Consider the following 23,072-nt stretch of genomic DNA (forward strand, 5'->3'; position numbering starts at 1 on the left):
CATCACTAATTATCAGATACTACTATGAGAGTGGTATATGGAAAAATACATCTAATGCAGACTACGGACTATAGTTATTAATATTTTAGTATTTTTTAAATATAAATAAATCTATAGAGATAGAATCGGATTGGAGATTGGTGATTTGGTGATTATGTAGAGCTAGGGAAGGATAGAGAGATTGAGTGGTGACTGCTAAGGGGTATGGGGCTTTTCTTCTTTGGAGTAATGAAAATGTTCTGGAATTGATTCTGATGATGAATAGACAACTGTGATTATACTGAAGGCCACTGATTGTATACCTTGGATGTACTGTATGGTATATGAATATGTCTCAATAAAACTGCTTAAAAATTAATTTTAAGTGAACAAAGACCCAAAGATAAGAATTACAACTATAAAACTCCTGGAAGAAAACATAAAGAAGCATATTCAGGACCTTCTGTTAGGCACTGGTTTCCTGGACTTCACAGCAAAAGCACAACTGAGAAAAGAAAAAATAGGAAATGCGACTTAATCAAAATTAGAAATTTTTGCATATCAAAGGACTTCATCATGAAAGTAAAAAGATTGCCTTCTCAATGGGAGAAAATATTTGGAATATCTGGGAAGGATTTAATATTCCGACTATATAAAGAAATCCTACTCCTCAGTAACAAAAAGATAAACAACCTGATTAACAAAATGGGCCAAGATTTGCATAGCTATTTCTGCAAAGGATATATACAAATGGCCAAAAAGCATGTGAACAGATGCTCAAACATTGTTAGCCATTAGGGAATTGCAAATCAAAAATCCCAGTGAGATCCCAGCTCACATCCACTAGAATGGCTACTACAAAAAACAAACAAACAGAACATAGCAAGTTTTGGAGAAGACATGGAGAAATAGGAATCTCGTTTATTGTTGGTGGGGATGTAAAATGGTGCAACCACTTTAGAAAACAGTTTGGCAGTTCTAGAAAGTTAAATAAAGAATTACCATATGATCTGGTAATTCCACTTCTAGCACATGCCAAAAAGAATTTAAAGGAAAGACGTGAACAGACATTTGCACCCTGGTATTCACAGCAACATTATTCACAATTGCCAAAAGATGGAAGCAGACCAAGTTCCATGAACAGATGAATGGATAAACAAATCATGATATTTATGTACAATGAAATATTATTCATCCATAAAAGGGAATGAAGTTCTGATACATGGAACAACACGGATAAACCTTGAAGACACCACTTTGAGCAATAAGACACAAAAGGTAAAATATTGTATAACTTCTGATATGAAATAAAAAAATAAGTATTTCAAAAGAGTCAGAAACTAGAAGATAGGTTGGCAGGGGCCTAGGCAGGGGCTAAGAATGGGAATTAATGCCCGTTTGGTACAGAGTTTCTATTTGTGGTGATGGGTATGCTTTAGTAATGGATAGTGGTCATGGTAGCCCAACATTGTGAATATAATGAACACTACTGAATTATATACTTGAATGTGGTTACAGGGGATATTTTAGGTTCCATATATGCTACTTGAATCATAACTGAAAAAAAAGAAAACTATAGAACACTACAACAGAAACAGTGAACCCTAATGTAAATTATGGACTAAACTCAATGGCATAATTACAAAAATACTGTTTCATCAATTCGAATAAAATTATCACACTAACTCAAAGTGTGGATGTGAGGGTGGGTATATAGGAACTCCGTATTTTCTACATGATTTTTTTGTAAACATGCAACCACTCTAATAAAAATAAAATCATAAAGAAAATGATTGAACTAAAAATCTACCTGCTTTCTTTTAACATATACTTGGAAATAATTTCCCAATTTGCATCCTGTCATTATGTGATAATTAATTTATATACTGGCTGCCTACAGTACCCAGTTATTTAATCTAACACTAATCTAGATGTTATTGTGATGGTGTTTTACAGATGTGATTAACATCTTCAATCAATTGACTTTAAGGAGATTATCCTCGATACTGTGGGCTGGCCTCATCTGGTCAGTTAAAGACTAACAGCAAATACTGAGGTCTCTGGAGAAGAAATTTCTGTAAGAAGGAACTTCAATTCCTGCTGAAGTTTCCAGCCTGCCATTCTGCCCTACAGATTTTGGACTTGTCTGCCCCACACGATCATACACACATACACAAACACACACACACACACACACACACACATACACACCCCTATATGCATATATACATGTGTGTGTGTAAATTCTATTGGTTTTGTTTCTCTGGAGAAACCCAATGATACATCACCCTTTTGTCAAAACTAGAAAATTCTCTACGTTTCTGCCAAGCTTGTAAAAAGTTTCAATTTTTTAATTAAAATCATAAAAATAAAAAATACACACTCTATAAATATCTATCTCAATAAAGTAGAGAGAAGAAATAAATGAAACAGACCAATGAGTTCTCTTGTCTTTGCCTCAATCTCTCCCAAAAGAGTTTCAGGATTAGCAGTAGTTTTCTCTTCTTCCAGACAGTAAGTTTCTAAAAACTTCTTATATTCTGGATCTTTAAATTGAAAAAAATAAAAAGAATGAATGAAAGAAAGAAGGAAATAAAAGGGAAAACATTTCTCTACAATTATTGGAGAGGAAATTATATCTGAACCGTATATTTAATTTGGTAGTTTCATAATTCAGCATTTGTAAAAGGGCTCACCATCTTCAATGCTTCCGGCTTTGATATCTTTTTTCTTTTGCTTCTTTTTGGATATTTTTTGGAAAGGAGCAAATTCTACTACTGCAGGATATTCTAGGCCTTTAAGAGGAAACAAATTCCAAAAAAACATTCTCAAATTTATCTTGGAAAATAAGCATCATGTTTACTTACAGAATGAAGTATAACAATGACAATATATTACTACTGATTTAAACCATAATTTAATTATACATTTAAGCAAATTTGGCTTGTCAAAATCCATATTTAAACAAAGGATAAACTGATGGTAAGAAGAATATTTATTTATTAAACAAAAAGTTTCATTATGTTGTAAAGGTGATTACACCACTGTATATATTCAAAATTCATCAAACTATACCATGTTGGAGGGTAAACTTTACCATATGTAGTTTATACGTTAATAAACCTGAGCTCCTCACTCCTTAAAAACAAGATTTAGCATATGGAATACTTTTAAATACTCAGGTGTCTTAGTTACATTTTTTTTAAATTTGATTTTTAGAAGGTTAATTCAGTTATCAGTCTGCTATATGAACTCAAAGAAATGATTTTGCTTAGGGAGACACATGGCTAAAAGTCAGGCTTCAAAAATGTATATGTAATCCACGTACAATTTGCTTCAAATAGCAAACATTAGAATGGAATTCACTAGAAACTGACATTGTTATGTGAGGCATAAAATAAACACACACGCAAAACTTTAACTAAGAGAATCTACTATATACTTATTCAACCAGCGGAATACTTATAACTCAGTAAACCCACTGAATAATCATTTTCAGTCTCATCTCTAATGTTCAGATGACTATGAAACTGTAACTCTTTTATCTGGAAGACAGTTTTGTGCTAAACTCAGTTATCCAGAATAAAGGAAAGAAGCAGTAAGAAAACCAGGCTTTGGATCTGTGGAGACAATGTCAGATTCACTGTCCACGCTGTCTGCCCACCTATGTCTGGTACCCAGCAGACATACGTTAAACAATAGTTGAATAAATTACTGAATAAATGAGCAATCAACATAAATAGTTCAAGCAATAAAACTCCTTTTGCTCATAGGAAGAACCTTTCAACCTTTAGTTTTGTAACTTTTAAACAATCCTTTCTAGTTTGTTAGCCCATAGAAGAGAAGAATAAACAAATAAGTAGTGGTGGTAGGCATGGGATGGGAAGGGACTGGTGGGTGAGGTATACTGCTAAGGGTATAAGGACACGACAGCAGTGAATGCTAGGGCTGTAGTTGGACACTAAAGGAGGAAAAAGAAATATATATATATTAAAAGTGAATGTATAAAACGAAAAGAATAGGGAACTGGAACCATTTAGTGCAGGAGTAAATATCATTGTTCCTGTAGACAACATTTTTATCAGCAGTCAATAACTGAGGTTCGTCATTATAATCCTATCCTCTCCATGACATAATCAAGAAATGCTAAAATTATATAGAGTACTTGTTTAGGAAGACATAGAAGTAAACGTATAATACATATTAGAAAATTTATGTCAAACATGGGTAAAATAATTTAGTCTTGGGACACAAAATAGTAAAGTTTAGTCATCCAGAAAATCTACTTATATGGAAAACTTCATTCCCTGATATTAATATAAATGGGTTGTCACTATTACATAGAACTACTGGAATTTTCTTGGTTAATAGTTCATTTTAATTTTTTAATCTCAGAACACAATCACAGTGACATAATCAAAATTTATGAATTTATTTTAGAGTAGTATCTGAGAACTTAATCCTTAGAATACATAAATATTCCAGCCAAACATCAATAAAGAGTTTTAAAAAAACCAACGATACAACCTTTACTGTCAATGAAGATATATCCATCAAAACGATCTCTAAAAAGAAGGATGTCATCAGGATTTCTAAAATTAATGTATGCTCTTGAGTAGAGATGAGGATAAAGACTGAAATAGAGACAATGGTGAAATTGGTTAATAAAAAATGCAAGACTTCTTTAATTTTGCCTTTTTCGTCTTTTCTGGATACAACAAACTAGTTCAGATAAAACCTTTATGACTAAGAATCATCACTGAATTACTTCAATAATCTGGATACTCTCTGGCAAAAAAAAAAAAGTTAACTGAGATGTTTTGACTTGGGATTGACTATTTAGGGTCCGTTTCTCTATTGTACAAAGCCAGTATTGAAATACTGGTCCTCAGGAAAAGATTATTCCTACGGCATGCACCACAAGTGGAACAGAGCTCTAGGCACGATTCACTTCATAGAAGAAAACATTATGTTTAATAGAGATCCCTTACTGATTTCAAGAACATCTTTAAGTATTTTAAAAGAGTTATTAATTATAGATAGCATATGGTACGGAATTCAAAAGGCTCAGCGGTATCTACAGTGAGAATTAAGCCTTCGTCTCCTATTTCACAGCCACCCATTTTTCATACGAAGATACCTGTGATCCTATTTTACAAATAAGAATACCAAGGCTCAGGGAAAGCAGATATTTGTATTGGGTCATTTGGTTTGCTAAATGGTGGAACTGGGATTCCAACCTGAGCCATTTTGATTTCAATGCCTGTCCTCTTTTCACTATATCTTTCACTATATCTTTTCACTATATTAGGTTCTTTTTCCTAAACTTTAGTCATAAAGAAGATAAATCTTGTTTATCTTCTTTACCGTACTTATGTTTACTTCTTAATAATATTTTTCTTTGAATGAAGTGACATTTTAAATTTAAATGTATTTATTGAAAAGGAAAGTTAATATGACTACCATAATGGGTAAAAATGATTTGAAGTAAGAGAATGAAGAAATACAATATAAATACAATGAAAATCTTTAAATTCTAGCTGAACAGTTGCCTTTTGAAGGTCTCCATTAAAAATTAGATTAGGAAGTATTAAAGTGATGTTAGAGTCATCCTATCATGAAGCTGTAAAAAAGTACTGAAAAAAGGGGTGTTAGTGTTGGGGTCACAAGGGGGCCTCTGGGGCTCTGGAAATAGTTTCTTTATCTGCATGACTGTTACACAGGTATGTCTACTTGTGAAAATTCATCAGGCTCAATACAATTTATTTTAAAAGTTATGTAAGGTCTACTGGTGTCCAGAATACAAACATTAAGTCATATGTTTTAAGTCTGCCTGTTTTTCTTTCTATACTATGAAGATGCTAGTAGAGAGAGGCATATTCCAATATTCTATTTTAGAGGAATTTAATGAACTCCCTACTCAGAAGTAACTTGTAGAAATAAAGAAAGGTCTGTATTCATTTCTGGCTCCATTTGGAAAGGAATATGGAATAGATGAAGACTTCTAAAATTCATCATAATCACCCATCAGCTGACCACATCTCTCAGCTTCTTAACATTGATGAGGTTTCTCCTCACCTAAGGTCGGCAGTACAGAATTCAAAATAATCGTGTGCAGGGAGTGGATGCAGCTGCTCCTCCAACTTCTCCTTGGTGAGGCTGGGTGGAAGCCGCCGGATGACCACCTGAGAAACACCAAAATAAATCCATGCTGACTGGGGGGGGGAGGGGGTGCAAGGGTGGTTCAGTGGTAGAACAATCGCCTGCCATGTGGGATATCCAGGCTTGATTCCAGGCCCATGCACTTCCCCAAAAACAAGCAAAAACAAACCAAAAAATTCAACAAATGGTGCTGTAATAACGGGATACTCACATGGAAAAATAATGAAATGTGACCCTGCCAGACAGTATACAAAACAAAACAAAACAAAAAAACGACCCTGATTGGATTTGTTTTCACTATTAATGCACTGAGCACTATCTGAACGCTTGCGGTCCTATGTTTATGCTCAAAGGCAAATCTAAACCTGGAGTCCAGAAGAAACGCACATTTGAGGAAATACATGCATGGAGAGCATGCCTGTCAGAAGAGGAAGTGGGCTGAATAATTTACAGGGTATTGTGAGGTCGGAAGGTATGGGTATCTTTGTAATCACTTTATCACTACATCAAGAAAATTGTTGGCATGTGATATATACAGTTTGTGTCAGAGTTGAAGCGTGAAATCTTCTCCCATGCTCTAGCCACATTATAAAGTAATAGTAAAAGGTAAACTACATTCAGGGAAATACAAACAGCAATCAAGGAAAAGCATATCTGCTACTGCAGTCAGGAATTCTTCCGGTTTCCTTTCGTGGTGCCGGCATTCTGGCCGCCCCGGTGGACACTTTCCACCTCGCACCCTCGTGTCAGCGCTGCTGGCGGCTCTAACGCTCGCTGTGGGCCCTTCTGCCTGCATCACAGGGCTGCTGGGAGGCCCCTGCAGCAGCTCCTTCCAGCGCTGTCTCCCCCGCATCCCAACGTGGTCTGGGCATGAAACTGTTCATGCGATCAGATCCGTGCTCCAGCCTCCGAGTGTGACTACCAGCCAGGCAATCACCTACTTTCTTGTGAGCGATTCGGGGCCATGCTTCAAATTTGGAAGCGTCCTGAATCTTACCTGCAGGGGTGGTCATCATTAATAAAGGCTGCTGGAACCGAAAACAGTGACGGGGCGAGGAAGATGTGGGTCGCTCTGGACATGCTGCTTATACCATGGGTGTGACTAACCCAAGTGGAGAACAGCCACAGACCTTAAGTCACTCCTCTTCCTCCCCCATCAGAGGACAAACCCAAAGTGCACAAGCTCAGCCTAGGTCGGCGTTCCCTCCGCCATCCAGCGCGCGACGGCCGGGCGCTCTCCCCGGTCCTGAATGCGCTCCTCCCGCCCCGCCCCGCCCCGCCCCGCCCCCCTCGCCTAAGCCTTCCTGCTCAGAGGCGCCCTCCTCTCCCCGTCCCGGCCCCGCCCCCGCCCGCACCTAGCTCAGAATCGCCCTCTTCGCCCCGCCCCCGGCCCCTGGCCACGCCCCCGCTCGCCGCCGGACCTTGTTTAGACTCGCCCTCCTCTCCTCGCGCGATTTGCCCGCGCCGCCCCCGCCACCCCCACAGCCGAAGGCGGAGGGCGGTGTCTCGGCCTGTAGCCGCGGCGACTCCCGGCGGAACTGGATCTCTGTGGCCGGTCCCCCACGGGGGGCGAGTACCGGCGGCTTCTCCCTCCCGCTGGAGCCCCGAGCAACAGCGGCCGCCCCGGAGCCTCCGGCCCCACCGGCCACCTCTTTCTCGGAGCGCATCTCGCACTCACTTCCGAGCTGCCGCCTCCTCCCCGCGCCCCGGCCCCGGCCCCGGCCCCGAGAGGCCGACAGAATCTCGCGAGAATACCACCTGCCCCCGCCCCCCAAGCCCAGCCCGCCCGCCGCAGGGTCCCGGGGCCTGGCGGCAGGTACAGCGCCCACCGCGCGGCGGAGGGTGGGGACTTCAACGTGTCTGAGACCCCTGGGGCCCAGCTGCCATTCCGGTGGCGGGGCTGGGGTCAGGAAACCGCATTTTCAACCCGCAGCCAAGTCGATGCTTGACAGTGGTCCTGGTGTATGGGTCACCGAGAAAAACCAGCTTAGGGAGATAATATGGAGATGGCTGAGATCGTATCCACTCTCCAAAATTAAAGAGGGCTGTGGGAGAAGGAAATAGGGAGTAAAGGTCTGTCTCCTTTTTTGCTTCCTTCCCACTAGTGGTTTTGCTGGTCAGGTAAGAAGCACACCTCCATAGAAATCCAGTGTCAGGGACTCTTTAGCTCAAGCAGGAGTTTTTAAAAATGGCTCTGCGACAGGATCTAACTGTGAACCAGTCTGGATAGCTCATTTAAACAACCCAAACACATGGAGCCCAGGATGGGAATGAGGGCTTCTAAATTTTTATAGCTTAATGTAATTCCCAGATGTATCCCAGAGTCTGTGGGGCAGGCAATGGAAAGTATTAGCAAAATCTCTTAAGGGATGGATGAAAAAAATATGGAACAATAGTCCAAAAGTTTTCCATTAAACTTTACCAATGAAGAAACCTCAGGTACTGTCTCAAGCATTTGGGACTCCCCAGATCAGCAGGCCAAGCCCTTGATCTGAGGCTTGCTCTTATGAAGCTTATTTCTATAGTGGAGAAGCTAAGCCTACCTATAGGTAGGCTATAAGTAACTCTATGCCTAAGAGTTACTTCCAAACAACCTCTTTTGTTGCCCAGATGTGGTCTCTCTCTCTCTCAGCCCAACTCTGCAAGTAAAATCATGACCCTCTCCCCTACATGGGACATAACATCTCAGGGTAAAAATCCCCCTGGTAACATGAGACATGACTCCCAGGGATGAGCCTGGCCCTGGCACTGTGACAATGCCTTCCTGACCAAAAGGGGGGAAAGAAATGTAGCAAAATAAGGTATCAGAGGCTAAGAGAGTCCAATAGAGTCCCAAGGCTATTCTGGAAGCTACTCTTATGCAAGCTTCAGCTAGATATTACTAACTACCAGTTTGCCAAACCCCAAACAAAACCATTTCTGTTAACCCTAAAGAACACCTAGGGCTCTATCTGAGATAAGAGTTTGGGAACTTATAAAAAAGTTTCACACTCTAAGATTAATTTCCAGAAGCCTACAACCTCCACATGGTTCGTAGGACAGATTAGTCCTGAAACACAGAGAGGGGCCAACCTCTCCAAGAACATCAACTAGTTCCAACCCATATTATCAGCACACCTTTCAACATGAAAACCTAGCCTGAACATCCCTAAAGATTGGGAGAAGAATCAAGGAGTTGTAACAGAGAAGATAGAAGACAGGATTTAACAAATGAGTATATTTCTTTTAATCTCTAGTGTCTTGGAGTAGATAGGAGGAAAAACCTGAAATTGTGACAGCCGATGTCAAACTCTGAAATCTGTTCTGTAACTACCTGTTACAATATCTTTGAAATTTAGTGTTTTGTATATATGTTATACTTCATAATAAAAAATGTTTTTAGATAAATGGCTCTACAGTGCTGCATCCCTGAGAATTAAGTATGTATAAAATTTTAAAGCTATTTATTTTCCAAGGAAATTTGAACATTTCATCAAAGAACAGCAATTAAGAAAAATCAAATGGTTGACCAATGCAAATTTGGTACATGGCTTTCCTATTCAGAATAGAATAAATACTACCAGAGTTGAAAGCAGAAATTGCTCATAAATCTTTGGCATGGCATATAACAATCTATTTCCGGTAGTCCTTGAGTTCAAGTATCCAGTCTCAACTCCGATCTTACTGTTTGGACATGGAAGTAGCTAACAGCTCAAGACCCACCAGATGAAAATAGGCCCTTAACATTTTTATTTTGGGGGGTTTAATTTTTGTCTTTTGTTTTCCAATATCATTTTTACTCATCACTTTGAGGCTCTCAATTAATGGGACATCAAAACCAGGTTCACATTTATCTTATTTTTACAAACCTGCAGGCAGTAGAACTTCTGATTATATGGGAATTATTTTTAAATATGCTTTTTAATTTTCTTTGTTCCTGTTGGCTAAATTTTCATTTATAGCATGTATTTTTTCAAGAACTTCAAGTATAAACAAAAAAGAAACTAGAGGATGTGTAAGTGAGGCATTAAGAAATAAAAGAGCCTTAAAAATAAACACAAGTCTCTTAACACAATTATTTACTTTATCCTTTAACCACTGCCTATGAAAACACTTGAAATGTAACAGTTTAGGTGGGTCAAAAGTCTCATAAAGCAGTTCTCTAAAACCCCACAAAGAGGGCCAGGAACTGTTTTCAATATTTGAGAAAGCCTAAAGGAATCACATTGAAAATGCACCTAAAAAAAAAAAAAAAAGCATCTATGATGGAGTTATATAGAGAAGGTATGGTTTAACAAACAAGCATGATTGCTGAACCATTACTGTGCTGGTTTGAAAGGAAGTATGCCCCCTAAGAAAAGTCATGTTTTAATATAAATCCCATTTCTTAAAGGTAGAATAGTCTCTATTCAATGCTGTGTATTTGGGACTGTGATGGGATCATCTCCCTGGTTGATGAGATTTAGTTAAGAACGGTTGTTAAACAGGATTAGGGGATGACATGTCTCCACCCATCTGAGTGGGTCTTGATTAGTTTCTGAAGTCCTATAAAAGAGGAAACATTTTGGAGAGAGAGATTCAGAGAGAGCAGAGAATGTTGCAACACTACAAAGCAGAGAGTCCACCAGCCAGCGACCTTTGGAGACGAAGAAGGGAAATGCCTCCCGGGGAGCTTCATGAAACCAGAAGCCAGGAGAGTAAGCTAGCAGATGACGCTGTGTCTGCCATGTGCCCTTCCAGCCGAGAGAGAAGCCCTGACTGCGTTCGCCATGTGCCTTTCCAGATAAGAGAGAAACCCTGAACTTCATCGGCCTTCTTGAACCAAGGTATCTTTCCCCAGATGCCTTTGATTGGACATTTGTATAGACTTGTTTTAATTGGGACATTTTCTCGGCCTTAGATCTGTAAACTAGCAACTCATTAAATTCCCCTTGTTAAAAGCCGTTCCGTTTCTGGTATATTGCATTCCAGCAGCTAGCAAACTAGAACAATTACATTGATATATCTTTTAGTCTACAGTTAGAAGTAAAAACCTTAGAGCAGTTAGAAGTAAAAACTTAAAATTGTGAAATTGTAACCTATACAAAACTTTGAAATCTGTTCTACAACTAATTGTTGTGCTGTGCTTTGAAATTTATTGCTTTTTTGTACATGTTAATAAAAAGACAACACAATTTAAAAATGGGCAAAGGATCTGAGCAGACATATTTTCCAAAGACACACAAATCGCAAAGCAAAAGGATTACCAACTAAATGGAAGAAAATATCTGGAAACCATGTATCTCACAAGGGTTTAATATCCAGAACATATAAAGAAATCCTACAACTCAACAACAAAGAAAAAACCCAATTAAGAAATGGGCTAAAGACTTGAATAGACATTTCTCCAAATAAGATAATAGCCAATAAGCAGAAGAAAAGGGGGTCAACATCATTAGTCCATAGGGAAATATAAATCATGGTCACAATGAGATACCATGTCACGCCTACTAGAATGGCTATAATAGAAAACAGAATCATCAATAAGTACCGACAAAAATGTGGGGAAGCTGGAACCCCCTCAGACATTGGTGGTAGGGATGTAAAATGATACAGCTGCGGTAGGAAAACAGTCTGGTAGTTCCTCAAAAAGTTAAACAGGGATACCATACACCACTCCTAGCTTACCTAAGAGAACTGAAAACATATGCCCACATGAAAACTTGTATATGAATGTTGTTAAGAGTCAAAAGAAGAAACAGCCCAAATGTCCATTAACTGATGAATGGATAAATAAAATGTGGCATATTCATGTTCAACCATAAAAAGGGAATGAAGTGCTGTTACACATGCTACAACATGGATAAACCTTGGAAGCATTATACTAAGTGAAAGGGCGAGATACAAAGTACCATATATTGTATGATTCCATTTACATAAAAATGCCTGGAAGAGGCAAATCCATACACGTTAGATTGGTGGTTACCTAGGGCTGGTGGTACAGGTGGGGGATAATAAGAAATGTCTACTAATGGTTATGCAGTTTCCTTTTGGGGTGATGAAAATGTCCTGAAACTGATGTGGTGATGGTTGCAAACCTCTGTGACTATATGGAACACCAGTGAATCGTATAATTTAAATTGGTGAATTATGTGGCATGTGAATTATATTTCAGTAAAGCTATTAAGAAAAAAATGTCACTTGTATGCTAAAAATGAAGTGTTCTGGCTAGAAAGCTACAAATAAGAAATTAGTAACACTTTAAAGTTCAAATGTTCATCCTTCAGGTTTTAAATGATTTTTTTCATTAAATTCAAGATGTTATTCAACACTAGTAATTTGTATTAAATGGAAACAGTCTATATAAATACATACAGGAAATTATCAGATTATATAGTTTACCCCTAAATGAAAATTTTCAGAAAAAAACAATCTCAGTTCTCTTCCAAAATTATAAGGATGTATATTCTTGTAAATCTAGCCAGCAAAATGCCCACGTGCTCATTTCCCCAAGTAATAGCTACCACAGCCAATTTTTAAAATCCCTCTGATTCTTTACTCCCTATTATCACTCACAAATAAAGCTGAGAAATGAATTCACAAAAATTACATAATTTTAGAATTCAGATTTGTCTGATGAAATTTAGATAAAATTTTCTATGAATGTCAAAATATAGTGAATAAAATACACTTATAAAACAGCTTATGATTTTACACACAAAAAATAAGCATAAGACAAAGAAGACCTAGCTTCTTACACATTACTTGGCCTTTGAAATTTGTTTTATGTATGCATGGGAGTTTATATCAAAACAAAGTAGAATTAAATCTCCAAATGTCAGGGAATATAGTAGACAACTTCACTTTTGCTTAACTGAACAGACCTTTTTTCCTTCTGTCCATGATGTGGCCCTGGGGAAAATGCTTGTCATAAGGAAGGCTACATTTTGCACGGTGGACCCTATTTAATTGGTAGATGACAGTGACTTAGAGAAGCTGGTCATCATAACACTTTCCCTCAATTTCCCCTTTGAAGATGGCAGCACAGATGCTATACAGCTGGCAGGGACACATTTAGGAAACTATGCATCATTATAAGGTACTAGAGAATTGGTAATTACAGAAACAATACTTGGCAGTACAATTAAACATGTCCTCTCTTTTACACCCTCTGAAGCCATAAACACTGGTGCACCTCTGTTGCTGACCTGAATGTAGCTTAATCACATTTCTTGTAGCTTTTGCCTTTTAAGTCTTAAATCACTGTCAATATAGTAATGGCTCACCTAACAGGAGTTGTCTTTCCAGAAACCTCAAAACTCAAAAACAGATATCAATGAGAAAACAAATTGAAAAAAAAAAAACAAACCTCTGAGGGGGGGCAAAATAAAAGAAAACTCAGCACTTTTATTAGTAGAATACCCTCATCTTAAATTATTTTTAAAACAAATGTTAAGCTCACTTACTTGATTTTCTAGCCCTAGGTAGAAAATCATAAAAATAGGAACATGGGATGCTTGACAGGAGATAAAGCATAAAAAATGAAAATTTAAAAAACACACTAGTTTGACTCTAAGTTGCAGTAGGCAATTCATAAGGTCTTATTTAAATAACTATATAACATTTTCTTTCTATGAAAAGGCAGAATAATGTGCCCTCTAAGTTAGGATTAGGGAAACCTGAAAGAAAAGATTTTCAATGAACAAAACACATAATCCTGGATCTTTTTTAGAATGACAACAAAAAAAAAGTAAAGAGGATGCACTAATTTGAATTTCAGGTCTATTGTCAAGAAAATCTGAGTTTTTCTACACAAGCAAGGTAGTAGGCATATTAATGTACAGCAAAGTGAGATTTTGCATCACTTTCCTTAAAGGAAAAAAAAAAACTTTCACAAAATCTTCATAATCATTATGCCAATAAAGCCCCAAATTAGGTTTTATGGACTTCAGGAAATTTTTATAATCAAGTTATCTCTTCTGTCTTAGTTCTTTCTTGATCTCTACTCAACTTGCCTATTTTTCCCCTGTTGCACTGCCACCAATCTCATCTAAACCAACACCATCTCTCACTGACAAGCTGTGCTGGTCTGAATCTGTGGTGGACCCTGGAAAAGCCATGCCCTTTGATCCTCATTCAGTATCGCTGGGTGGGAGCATTTTGATTGTTTCCATGAAGATGTGACCCACTCAATTGTGGGTAGTAACTTTTGATTAGATGATTTCCATGGAGGTGTGTCTCTACCCACTGAAGGTGGAGTTGCTTGCTGGAATCCTTTAAAAGAGGAAACATTTTGGAGAGAGTCCCTTTTGGCAGAGTTATGTGAAAGCCAACAGATGCCACCATGTTTGCCATGTGCCCTTCCAGCTGAGAGAGAAACGTTGAACGTCGTTGGCCTTCTTGAACCAAGGTTATCTTTCCCCAGATGCTTTAAATTGGACATGTCTACAGACTTGTTTTAATTGGGACATTTTCTCAGCCTTAGAACTATAAACTAGCAACTTATTAAGTTCCCCTTGCTGAAAGTCAAAAAAAAAATTTTTTTTTCTCTCCAAAATGTTTCCTTTTTTATAGGACTCCAATAAACCAATCAAGACCCACCCAAATGGGTGGAGACATGTCGTTACCTAATCCAGTTTAACAACCACTCTTGACTAAATCACATCATCCAGGGAGATGATCTGGTTAGTTTCAAACATACAGTATTGAACAGGGATTATTCTACTTTATGAAATGGGATTTTGATTAAAACATGGCTTTTCTAGGGGGCATACTTCCTTTCAAACCAGCACACAAGCTTACTAGCTTCTTTGTACCTAATTCTTTCTGCCTCTAACCTATTTTTATGACAGCCAGAATAATCACTTAAAACATGCAGGTAATATCATTCCCCTACTTTCAACCCTTCAGTGGAAACCATCAGCGACTACAAGGTCTTCCATCTTGCCTACCGCCTGCCATTGCTCATCCACTCTAGTCACTGGATCATTATACCCCTTTGGAAGTGCCAATCTTTAGTTCTTGTCATTTTGCACTTGTGATAATCTGCTCTGAATGTCTATAGTTCATGTCAGACTACACATTTCCTGAGGAAAAGGACCATGCTTATCTTGTTCATAGACATATCCCCAGTATTCAGGAATGTTTGATTAGGCATACAAATATGGATTGAATTAAGTAATGAATAAACAAACATGAAAAGCCATGCACATTGAAAAGAAAAAAGAAAAGAAACAGCTGTTTCATAGCATAACATGCTGTCTTTAAGGACCACCTGCACAGCTTCATTCTACACAGGACATTACTGTGAACCCGAGCAATGGCCTGAGTGGTATTTTATATCCTGACAAATTTTCCATTCATATCCGCTGTGTACTACTGTCTTAATCCATGAACATTACAAAAATGCTTTCTCTGGATACCATTACTTTTTAAATAAAAAATTGTATGTGTAAAATGGAAGTTGCTCAATGACCATGAAGAGTAAAGGGAGAAATCTCTCTCTACGGTGCTACAGGTGAAAACTTCAACGTGCAAAAGTCTGGATTCTGATTATGTGGCATCATCCTTAAAAAGAAGGAAAATGCTTTATACAAATTCATAGAGAACTGTAAAACCAGGAAACAAAATAATTCACATGGTAATCTACATCTTGAAAATAATTCTGAATTATTGAAAGTAATCTGGATATATCATGCACTGCAGAAGGTCCGTATGGTTTAATTGGGTGATTTCACATGATGCCAACAAAATCACAGTTTCATATGACAATGGAAGTGAAGTTGAAAGAGGATTCATTTAGACATGTCAGGTTACACCCAGCATTCCTTAGAGTCATCCAAGTCAGCGGATTGTTTTAAAAAAACAATACATTTTTTGAAAAATCATTGTGCACTTGAGATGTTATGAACAATAAAGATAGAAGCCTCCCTCCTTCATAAGGGAGGTTTTGCAGAGGTAGAGCACGCAAGTTATTCATCTGTGCAAGGGTATCCTAACATAACTCAGGCAAACCAAAAGACACTGCACCACAGGCTCCGTAGGCTCCATCTATGAAAGAGAACATTTGTCAGGCAGTTTCACTTCCGGGGGCTGTTCAAACTTACGGTTCTTAATAATTTTTAGCTGCTATGTTGGTCTTTATTAAATTCCTTAAGATTAGATCCAGAAGTAAAATTTCTAGGGCATCACTCTCAGTCTGAGGAGGGAACGTGAATAAACCACAGCTAAAGGTGCTCCTCAACGGAAGAAACGAGCCTTACTGAAGAACAAGTGGGTTTCTTATGGCTTTGCCCTAATCTGCCAGAAGCCAAGCTAGCCAAAACGACTCAAAACTGATTTTCAGAACTTTCTCCTACAATTCACTGAATCAAATAAAGAGCAATTCTTCATAAAGAGGAAGTATTTTCTTGGGTTAAAAATTATGTTCCATTTAATAAGAACTGTAAGGGGAAAAAAAAATGTAGTAAGACACAAAACAAAGTTTTGTTTAATGAGTTACAGTACCTGATTAGTTCTCTGCTTATATTTATCACCTATGAATCAAAGCAAGATCCTTTCTTTTGCTAGTCTCAGTGAAAATGTAAAAAATGTTTAAAGAATACAGATTTAGTAAAATAGTTTTGTTCATAAAAGCTTAAAAAAACAAAAAATTCAACTTATATTCTTCATGACATAGAAGTGTCAAATTTGTGAAACTTTGTAAAAACATTTCTTGACTCTAACAGGGCATATCATCCAATCTAGCTCTGACACAGCTAATTTCAGATGCTTTTGGTAATACAGTTGCATTAAATATGATAAATTATTGATAATCAACCATCTCATTTTACATTACGTCAGTTTCAATCTTACTACTATGTGAGGAAAGTGTCAAAGATGCTAAAATGACTGAATAAAACAGGACATCAGAGCCCATAACATCTTCCAACAGTTATAAAGATATGCCATCAAGTTAAAATGTGAAAAAAGTTAAAACTCAAATTCATTTTATCTCCTTCACACCAGGCTACAGAAATGAAAGAGAACAGGTCGTTTTTCAGAACGACAAAAGAACTTTGTTATTTTATAGAACAAGATTATAATTTAGCACCAAAATCGGTGCAATGTGTCTCAAAATGGGATTACCAGTAGGCTATTCTTTTCGTAGCTTATATATTATTATGACCATTGGATGCTGGAAGTTAATTTTGGTAAGTACCTTAAACAATTTTATATGACTCTCAATACTATCACAGTAATAGCAAAAGATCTAGCTACAGTTTTAAAAGATATAAGGTTAGAGGTTACCAGGGGCTAGTGGGACATGGGGATGGAAAGTTATTGCTTAATAGGTACAGATGGGGAAGATGAAAACTTTTGTAAGTAGATAGTGGTGATGGCTGCACAACGTTGTGAACTGTAATTAATTGCCACTGAATTGTATTTTTAAAAATGGTTATAATGGCAAGTTTTATGTTATATATATATTGCATGTTATATATATATATTGTACCACAATAAAGGAAAAAAATGACATAATAGATGGTTTACCTTCTTTATTCCACTATGTATAACTATTTTGTAGAACCAGAAAACATCTGTTGCGAAGGTGTGCTATCCAGTCTTTTAAGGCAGGTTTCTGCTCCTAAATGTAGAGATGTAGTTTGGATTCATGTTGAAAAATAGAAAATTCTTAAAATATGACAAGGATGTGAGAAAATACCAACCTACACTATGACAGAACGGAATTTGGACCACTGTTTGGAATCATGTACTGTGGTCTGACATAGATGTCTCTAGCATCATGTCACTTTCATTCATTTCGATTTCAAAGGTGTCATTCAATGAAGGCCTGGAATCCGGAGTTTTCCTCGAGGTCTCCAGCGGTGCGAGGCCTGGCTCTTCCACAGTCTGCTTTTCTATTTCAAATTCCCTGAAATCCCACGGAGGCGAAATAATGTTTTTTAGTGTCTTCATTGTATGTACATCAAAGTCATAACATTTTAGTTTGTCTTTAATGTCTGCTCCTGAAAAAGAAACACCATAATTAGAATAAAATAAGAATGTCCATCATTTATTTGTCACGTCCAACATTATATAGCACTGTCTCTCTCATTTAGGTCAGTGTTCTTTTTCTCGTAAAATAAAACCCAAAAAACGTTTAACTCTTTCTCCCAAACTTTTTCTTCTTCTTCTTTTTTTTCTTTTATTTTTCATCATTATCAAAGGAAAAGCTGGAAGGCTTTCAGAAGCTCAGCTAGTTTCAGTGCCAGGTGGTTCAACAGCCACCACATTCAGGAAGCCCCTTTAAATACTATAGACAACACTGTCTTAGCTGTTACAGACAAGGGGCCTCTGTGGGATATTTGCCAGGTATAATCACTAATGTTATGCATACCGAAACCACAATGAAGGGAAACTCATTTTACACATACCAAAATGTTAAGAAAACTGGGTAAGAGATTTTGAATAGATGATGTGTTAGGTACAATCATTTCTAACCTACCCAAGATGACAATTTTCCACAGTTCAAACTAATGGCTTTCAGTAGTAAGTGTTTTTGCAACTAATGACATAGAAGCTTTCTTAAAACAAAGCTAGTAAGTAATGAATGATAAACTTGAAAATTTCCTCTTGTAAGACTGTTAACTCTGCAAGGACAGGGAACACGTCTTTCTTACTCATTGCATTTCCAGATCTTACTTAGTTTACATGAATTTTGCATTTAAGCTTTCCAACTTCTTGAACAAAAAAGGAAACCAAGACTCAGTCTTGCCCCAAAGTAACAGGGCTACCGAGTTGCAGAACTGAGATTTCATTTCATCCCAGGGTCTTTAAAATGCCAGAGCCCAAGCTCCTTTTTTCATTTTATTTTTAACCTGAGCTATAAAAAAACAGTAAAGTGTGCTAATGCTAAGTATACAAAGCTGACCAAATTCTTACATATGTATATATCCACATCACTACCACTAGACCAGAACAAAGAACATTTCTGGTACTTGGAGAAGATTCCCTCAGGCCCTTTCCTAGTTGATACTGCTACCTTTCCCAAGCCAGAAGTAATCACTATACTGACTTTTCTATCACCTACAATTAGCTTTGCTTATTACTAATCTTCCTATAAATGGAATTAATCAATATACTTTTTTTTTGGTCAGAATTTATGAGATTCATCCACGTCATTCAATGATTCAGTAGTTAGTTCTTTTAACTGTGATGCAGTATTCTACTGTATGAATATATCACAACTTACTTCTCTTCCTTCTTCTATTGGTGGACATTTGGGCTATTTCAAGCAAGATGCTATTAAAAATAAAGTTGCTATGAACAATTCTTGTATATGACCCTCGGTTAATATAGGCACTCATTTCTATTGGGTATACACTGTTACATCATAGAAGCATATGGCAGATCATCACATTAATATTCCCCACGAATCAAACAACCTAGGATCCATACCCTTGTAGAATCAGTTCCTGCCTACAATGACTAATTATGTGCCTTTGATGAATAACATCAAAGTGATATTGGGAACTTCCAACTTAGGGCCAAGAGGTCTTGGGAAGCCTCAGTTCTTATCCTTTAGAACCTTGAAACTACACTGGAATAAAAGACACATGTAGAGAGAAGCAGCTTATGCTAGCCATACCTAGTTCTCCCAGCTGAGGTCCCAGATTATGAGTGTGACCACCTCAGACCATTCAGCCCCAGTCAAATCACCTGACTACAGCCACTTGTGTGAACTCAGGTGAACCATTCAATGCACAGATCCATGAGAAATATTTTAATTGGTTTAAGACACTAAGTTTTGGAGAGGTTTGTTATGCAACAACAGATAACTGACACAGTAGACCTATATTTAACTTTAGAAGAGTAATGCTAAACAGTTTTTCTAAGGAGGTATTATCCATTTATAACTCCACTAATAATATGAGAGTTCCACTTTCTCCATTATCATCATCACCAACCCTAGATACTATCAGTATTTTTATGGTTAGCCAATATGATGGGTGTGCAGTGGTGTCTTACTATATTTCATTTCATTTCCCTGATGTAAATGATATTGAGTACCTTCACTTGTTTAATAACTATTTGGATATCGTCTTTGGTAAAGCACCTGTTCAAGTATTTTGCCCATTTCTGGACTAGGTTAACATTTTTTTATTGGTCTACAGGAGTAGACCAATAAAATCTGTAGTCTACAGATGTAGACTACAAAGAGAAAAAATCTAGAAAATGGATAACAAAACCAATAGGAATAATTATAATCTTACCAATATAAGCTTCAGAATCACCAATGTACATTTCGATGCAATGACCAAGCATTGTAACAGAAAATGTATCATCTCGCCTAAGACCAAGGGCCTGCCAGAAAAGATTCAGCATGGTCATTAAAAGTAAAATGGATTTCCTTCTCTTTGTTTAAAAATATTACTGCACTGATTCACTTCAAAATACTCCAGGGCATCAAAGATAGGGGTGGAGAGGCGTTGTCAGTGAGTACACAGCCAAAACGTGATTGGCCGTGAGTTGATGGTTACTGAAGTGGGATGACAGGTACAGGGGGGCCCATTACACTTTTCTCTTTTTTCATATTTGAATTCCACCCCTCAAAGAAGATTTCAAATGCATATGCCCAAACAAAACCCCCTAAGTCTTCTACATTAAATAATAGAAGAGAGCTAAATTATACCACATTTAAATATTTGAAAGATTACACAAGATTAGAAAATGTGCTTAGTTAAAAGTTCTGACTAGCTTAGTTTTCTGCTTATCATAGTGGCACTTTGAGACTTCATCTGGGGTTATGGACTGGAAATCTTTAATCAACCTGTGAAAATCAGTTATGAATTTATCACTCAAGAATTTATCTTCGAAATTTTGCATTTCCTCTTATTTTATGTCTCCCTCCAAAAGCAGTTAATCCATTGATTCTAAGACTCACATTTTTCAAGTTTTAACATTTCTGAAACTGTGATGTCTTACAATTGATGGTTTACTATTGTGATCAGCCAGGAAGTAGTTATGAGGTAGATGTCACTGCCTGTGCAGCATGGATCTGGTTATTATACTTGGTGGAATGACTGGCATTTCAATCAATGGCACCATGTAAAGAATATTCAAAGAAGATACATGAATCTGGTTGTTTATCTAAAATCCTGGACACTTTCCATTTTCTCGTAAAATTGAGAGGGGCACAGTCAAAACTTGCAGAATGGCTGTCTATGGCTTGGAGAAAAATTCTAGTCGAAGACATCTGTGATGGTACCAGGACAGTATTTTGGGAAAGCAAGGCTTTTAATCATCTGAGTACAACTGTGATTTGAATATGGAAACTCAATAAACAATTTATTTCACTTTTATTATACTTTCTCTAAGTATAAAAAATTTAAGTTATAGGAATGAATTAAGTTAAAATTCAATTGGAGCATTTTTTCTTTTTTTTTTGTAGTCACTTCGCTTACTAGTAGTGTTGTAGAGTTGAAATGTGGTATATAGATTAAGGAGACATTCTTTCCTTGTGATCAATGCCCAGATTATTTTGTTCATCTACCAAATTGGTTTAAGGAAATTAATTATAAGAGTTATAAATAAAAGACAGGGGTCTCCTATAGGATTCTTAATGGGTACTTGCCAGCCTAAATATAACACTTGGTTCAAATTAATCAAATTTCCACTGGATACTTATATGCCTCACTGCACACTTATAACAAGTCTCACATTTGCTCCTAATTTGATCAATATTGTATAATATGCATATGCTTTTCTCTGTAAAGAAAAGAATAAAATATAAGGCTACATAAAGAATTTTAAAACGGTAAAGAAATAAAACTGCCTAGAAAAGATTTTTTTTTAAAGTGATAACTCTTAATCAGGTTTAAAGTTAGATGCAAACAAGACATACTGTGTGGAAATAGTCAATAGCATTTTCAAAGTTGCCCATCAGGCTATGTATATATCCTATGGCGGAATAGGTAGATGCGTTTTGAGGAATTAACACCAATGCCTGACGATGGTAATCCAATGCCTCATCAAACTTTCTGTGAGAGAAAACAAGAGAGGAAGGGAGAAGAGGGAGGGAGGGGGAGAAGAAGGAAGAAAAAGAAAATAATTATTGGGTACAATAAAACTACTCAATTTCTAAGTCTAAGATGAATATTCATTTATGTTAAAATACGACACTTGAATAAGTCTAGACTGTAACTTTCCTCTGTTTTTCACTTTCAAGCATCTCACCATCTCCCACAACTGTATTTTCTTGGCACTGCTCACTCAGTTAAGCATTCCCACACTGATATTTGTTGCTTTACTTTTGATACTTAGAGGGAGACTGGAACAAGAACCCTAATCCTTGACTCTGAGGCCAGTGTCCTTTAATCAACAGGATCACCTCTTCCACGTGAAGGCAGCAGCAGTGGTGGCGGCGGTACCACCACCACCACCAGGAGGGGTGAAAAGCAACTGAAGAGGTTTGCTTTAAGGTCCAAAAGAGTTCTTTAAAACTCAGTTTCCCAAAGTTCTTAGGAATACTTTCTCTGTTGATAAAAAATTTCTGTGTTCAATTAAGTTTGGGAAATGCTGCAGCTTATAATGTATAGTAAAGACTCTAAAAACTGGTGCAATAGAAAAAGTCTGTTACACTTCGCGTTCTCAGAGTTTTACAAACTTATTTAACCAATGAATCCACTTTTCAAATGCTACCTGTTTATCACACCACAAAACTAGAGTCTAGTGGAAAACGACAAGTCAGAATATGGGTGTTTTAATTATATCCAACTATTCATATTCTTCTAAATTAATTTTGAACATTAACATTTCAAATCTAAAAATAAGTTACAATTATTATTTCTAAATCAGTATTAGTTTCTAAAATTAACTTAATTTTAATTTTATAAAATTAAATAAATAAAAACAGTAATTTTGACACTTGTTTTATCTGAGCAGCCAAGTACAAGAAAGTTGGAGTACATGACATAAAAATATGGAAAAGG

The 23,072-nt window shown here is 37.1% G+C and overlaps 2 protein-coding genes across 5 annotated transcripts in view; both read right to left on the minus strand.

The window, feature by feature from the left end:
• UPF3A (UPF3A regulator of nonsense mediated mRNA decay) overlaps positions 1 to 7,856 on the minus strand; it is a 48,624-nt gene extending 40,768 nt beyond the window's left edge. The window contains 5 exon segments of the mRNA XM_077134963.1: positions 2,415 to 2,525; positions 2,676 to 2,774; positions 4,507 to 4,613; positions 6,058 to 6,164; positions 7,563 to 7,856. Of these exon segments, the coding sequence (XP_076991078.1) occupies positions 2,415 to 2,525; positions 2,676 to 2,774; positions 4,507 to 4,613; positions 6,058 to 6,164; positions 7,563 to 7,808 (670 nt within the window). The 5' untranslated portion in view covers positions 7,809 to 7,856.
• A 3,436-nt stretch (positions 7,857 to 11,292) lies between these two features.
• CDC16 (cell division cycle 16) overlaps positions 11,293 to 23,072 on the minus strand; it is a 58,413-nt gene continuing 46,633 nt past the window's right edge. For 2 of the 4 annotated variants that reach the window (XM_077134965.1, XM_077134964.1), the window contains exons 16-18: positions 21,986 to 22,121; positions 20,355 to 20,445; positions 17,622 to 18,107 (exon numbers count right to left, since the gene is read on the minus strand). In XM_077134965.1, the coding sequence (XP_076991080.1) occupies positions 17,848 to 18,107; positions 20,355 to 20,445; positions 21,986 to 22,121 (487 nt within the window). In that variant the 3' untranslated portion in view covers positions 17,622 to 17,847. Of the gene's footprint in view, positions 16,150 to 17,621; positions 18,108 to 20,354; positions 20,446 to 21,985; positions 22,122 to 23,072 lie in introns of those variants that run through there. The other 2 variants (XR_013164550.1, XR_013164549.1) reach the window with 2 other exon arrangements.

The sequence above is a fragment of the Tamandua tetradactyla genome, chromosome 17 (genome assembly GCF_023851605.1).
Source record: "Tamandua tetradactyla isolate mTamTet1 chromosome 17, mTamTet1.pri, whole genome shotgun sequence".
Classification (NCBI taxonomy): domain Eukaryota; kingdom Metazoa; phylum Chordata; class Mammalia; order Pilosa; family Myrmecophagidae; genus Tamandua; species Tamandua tetradactyla.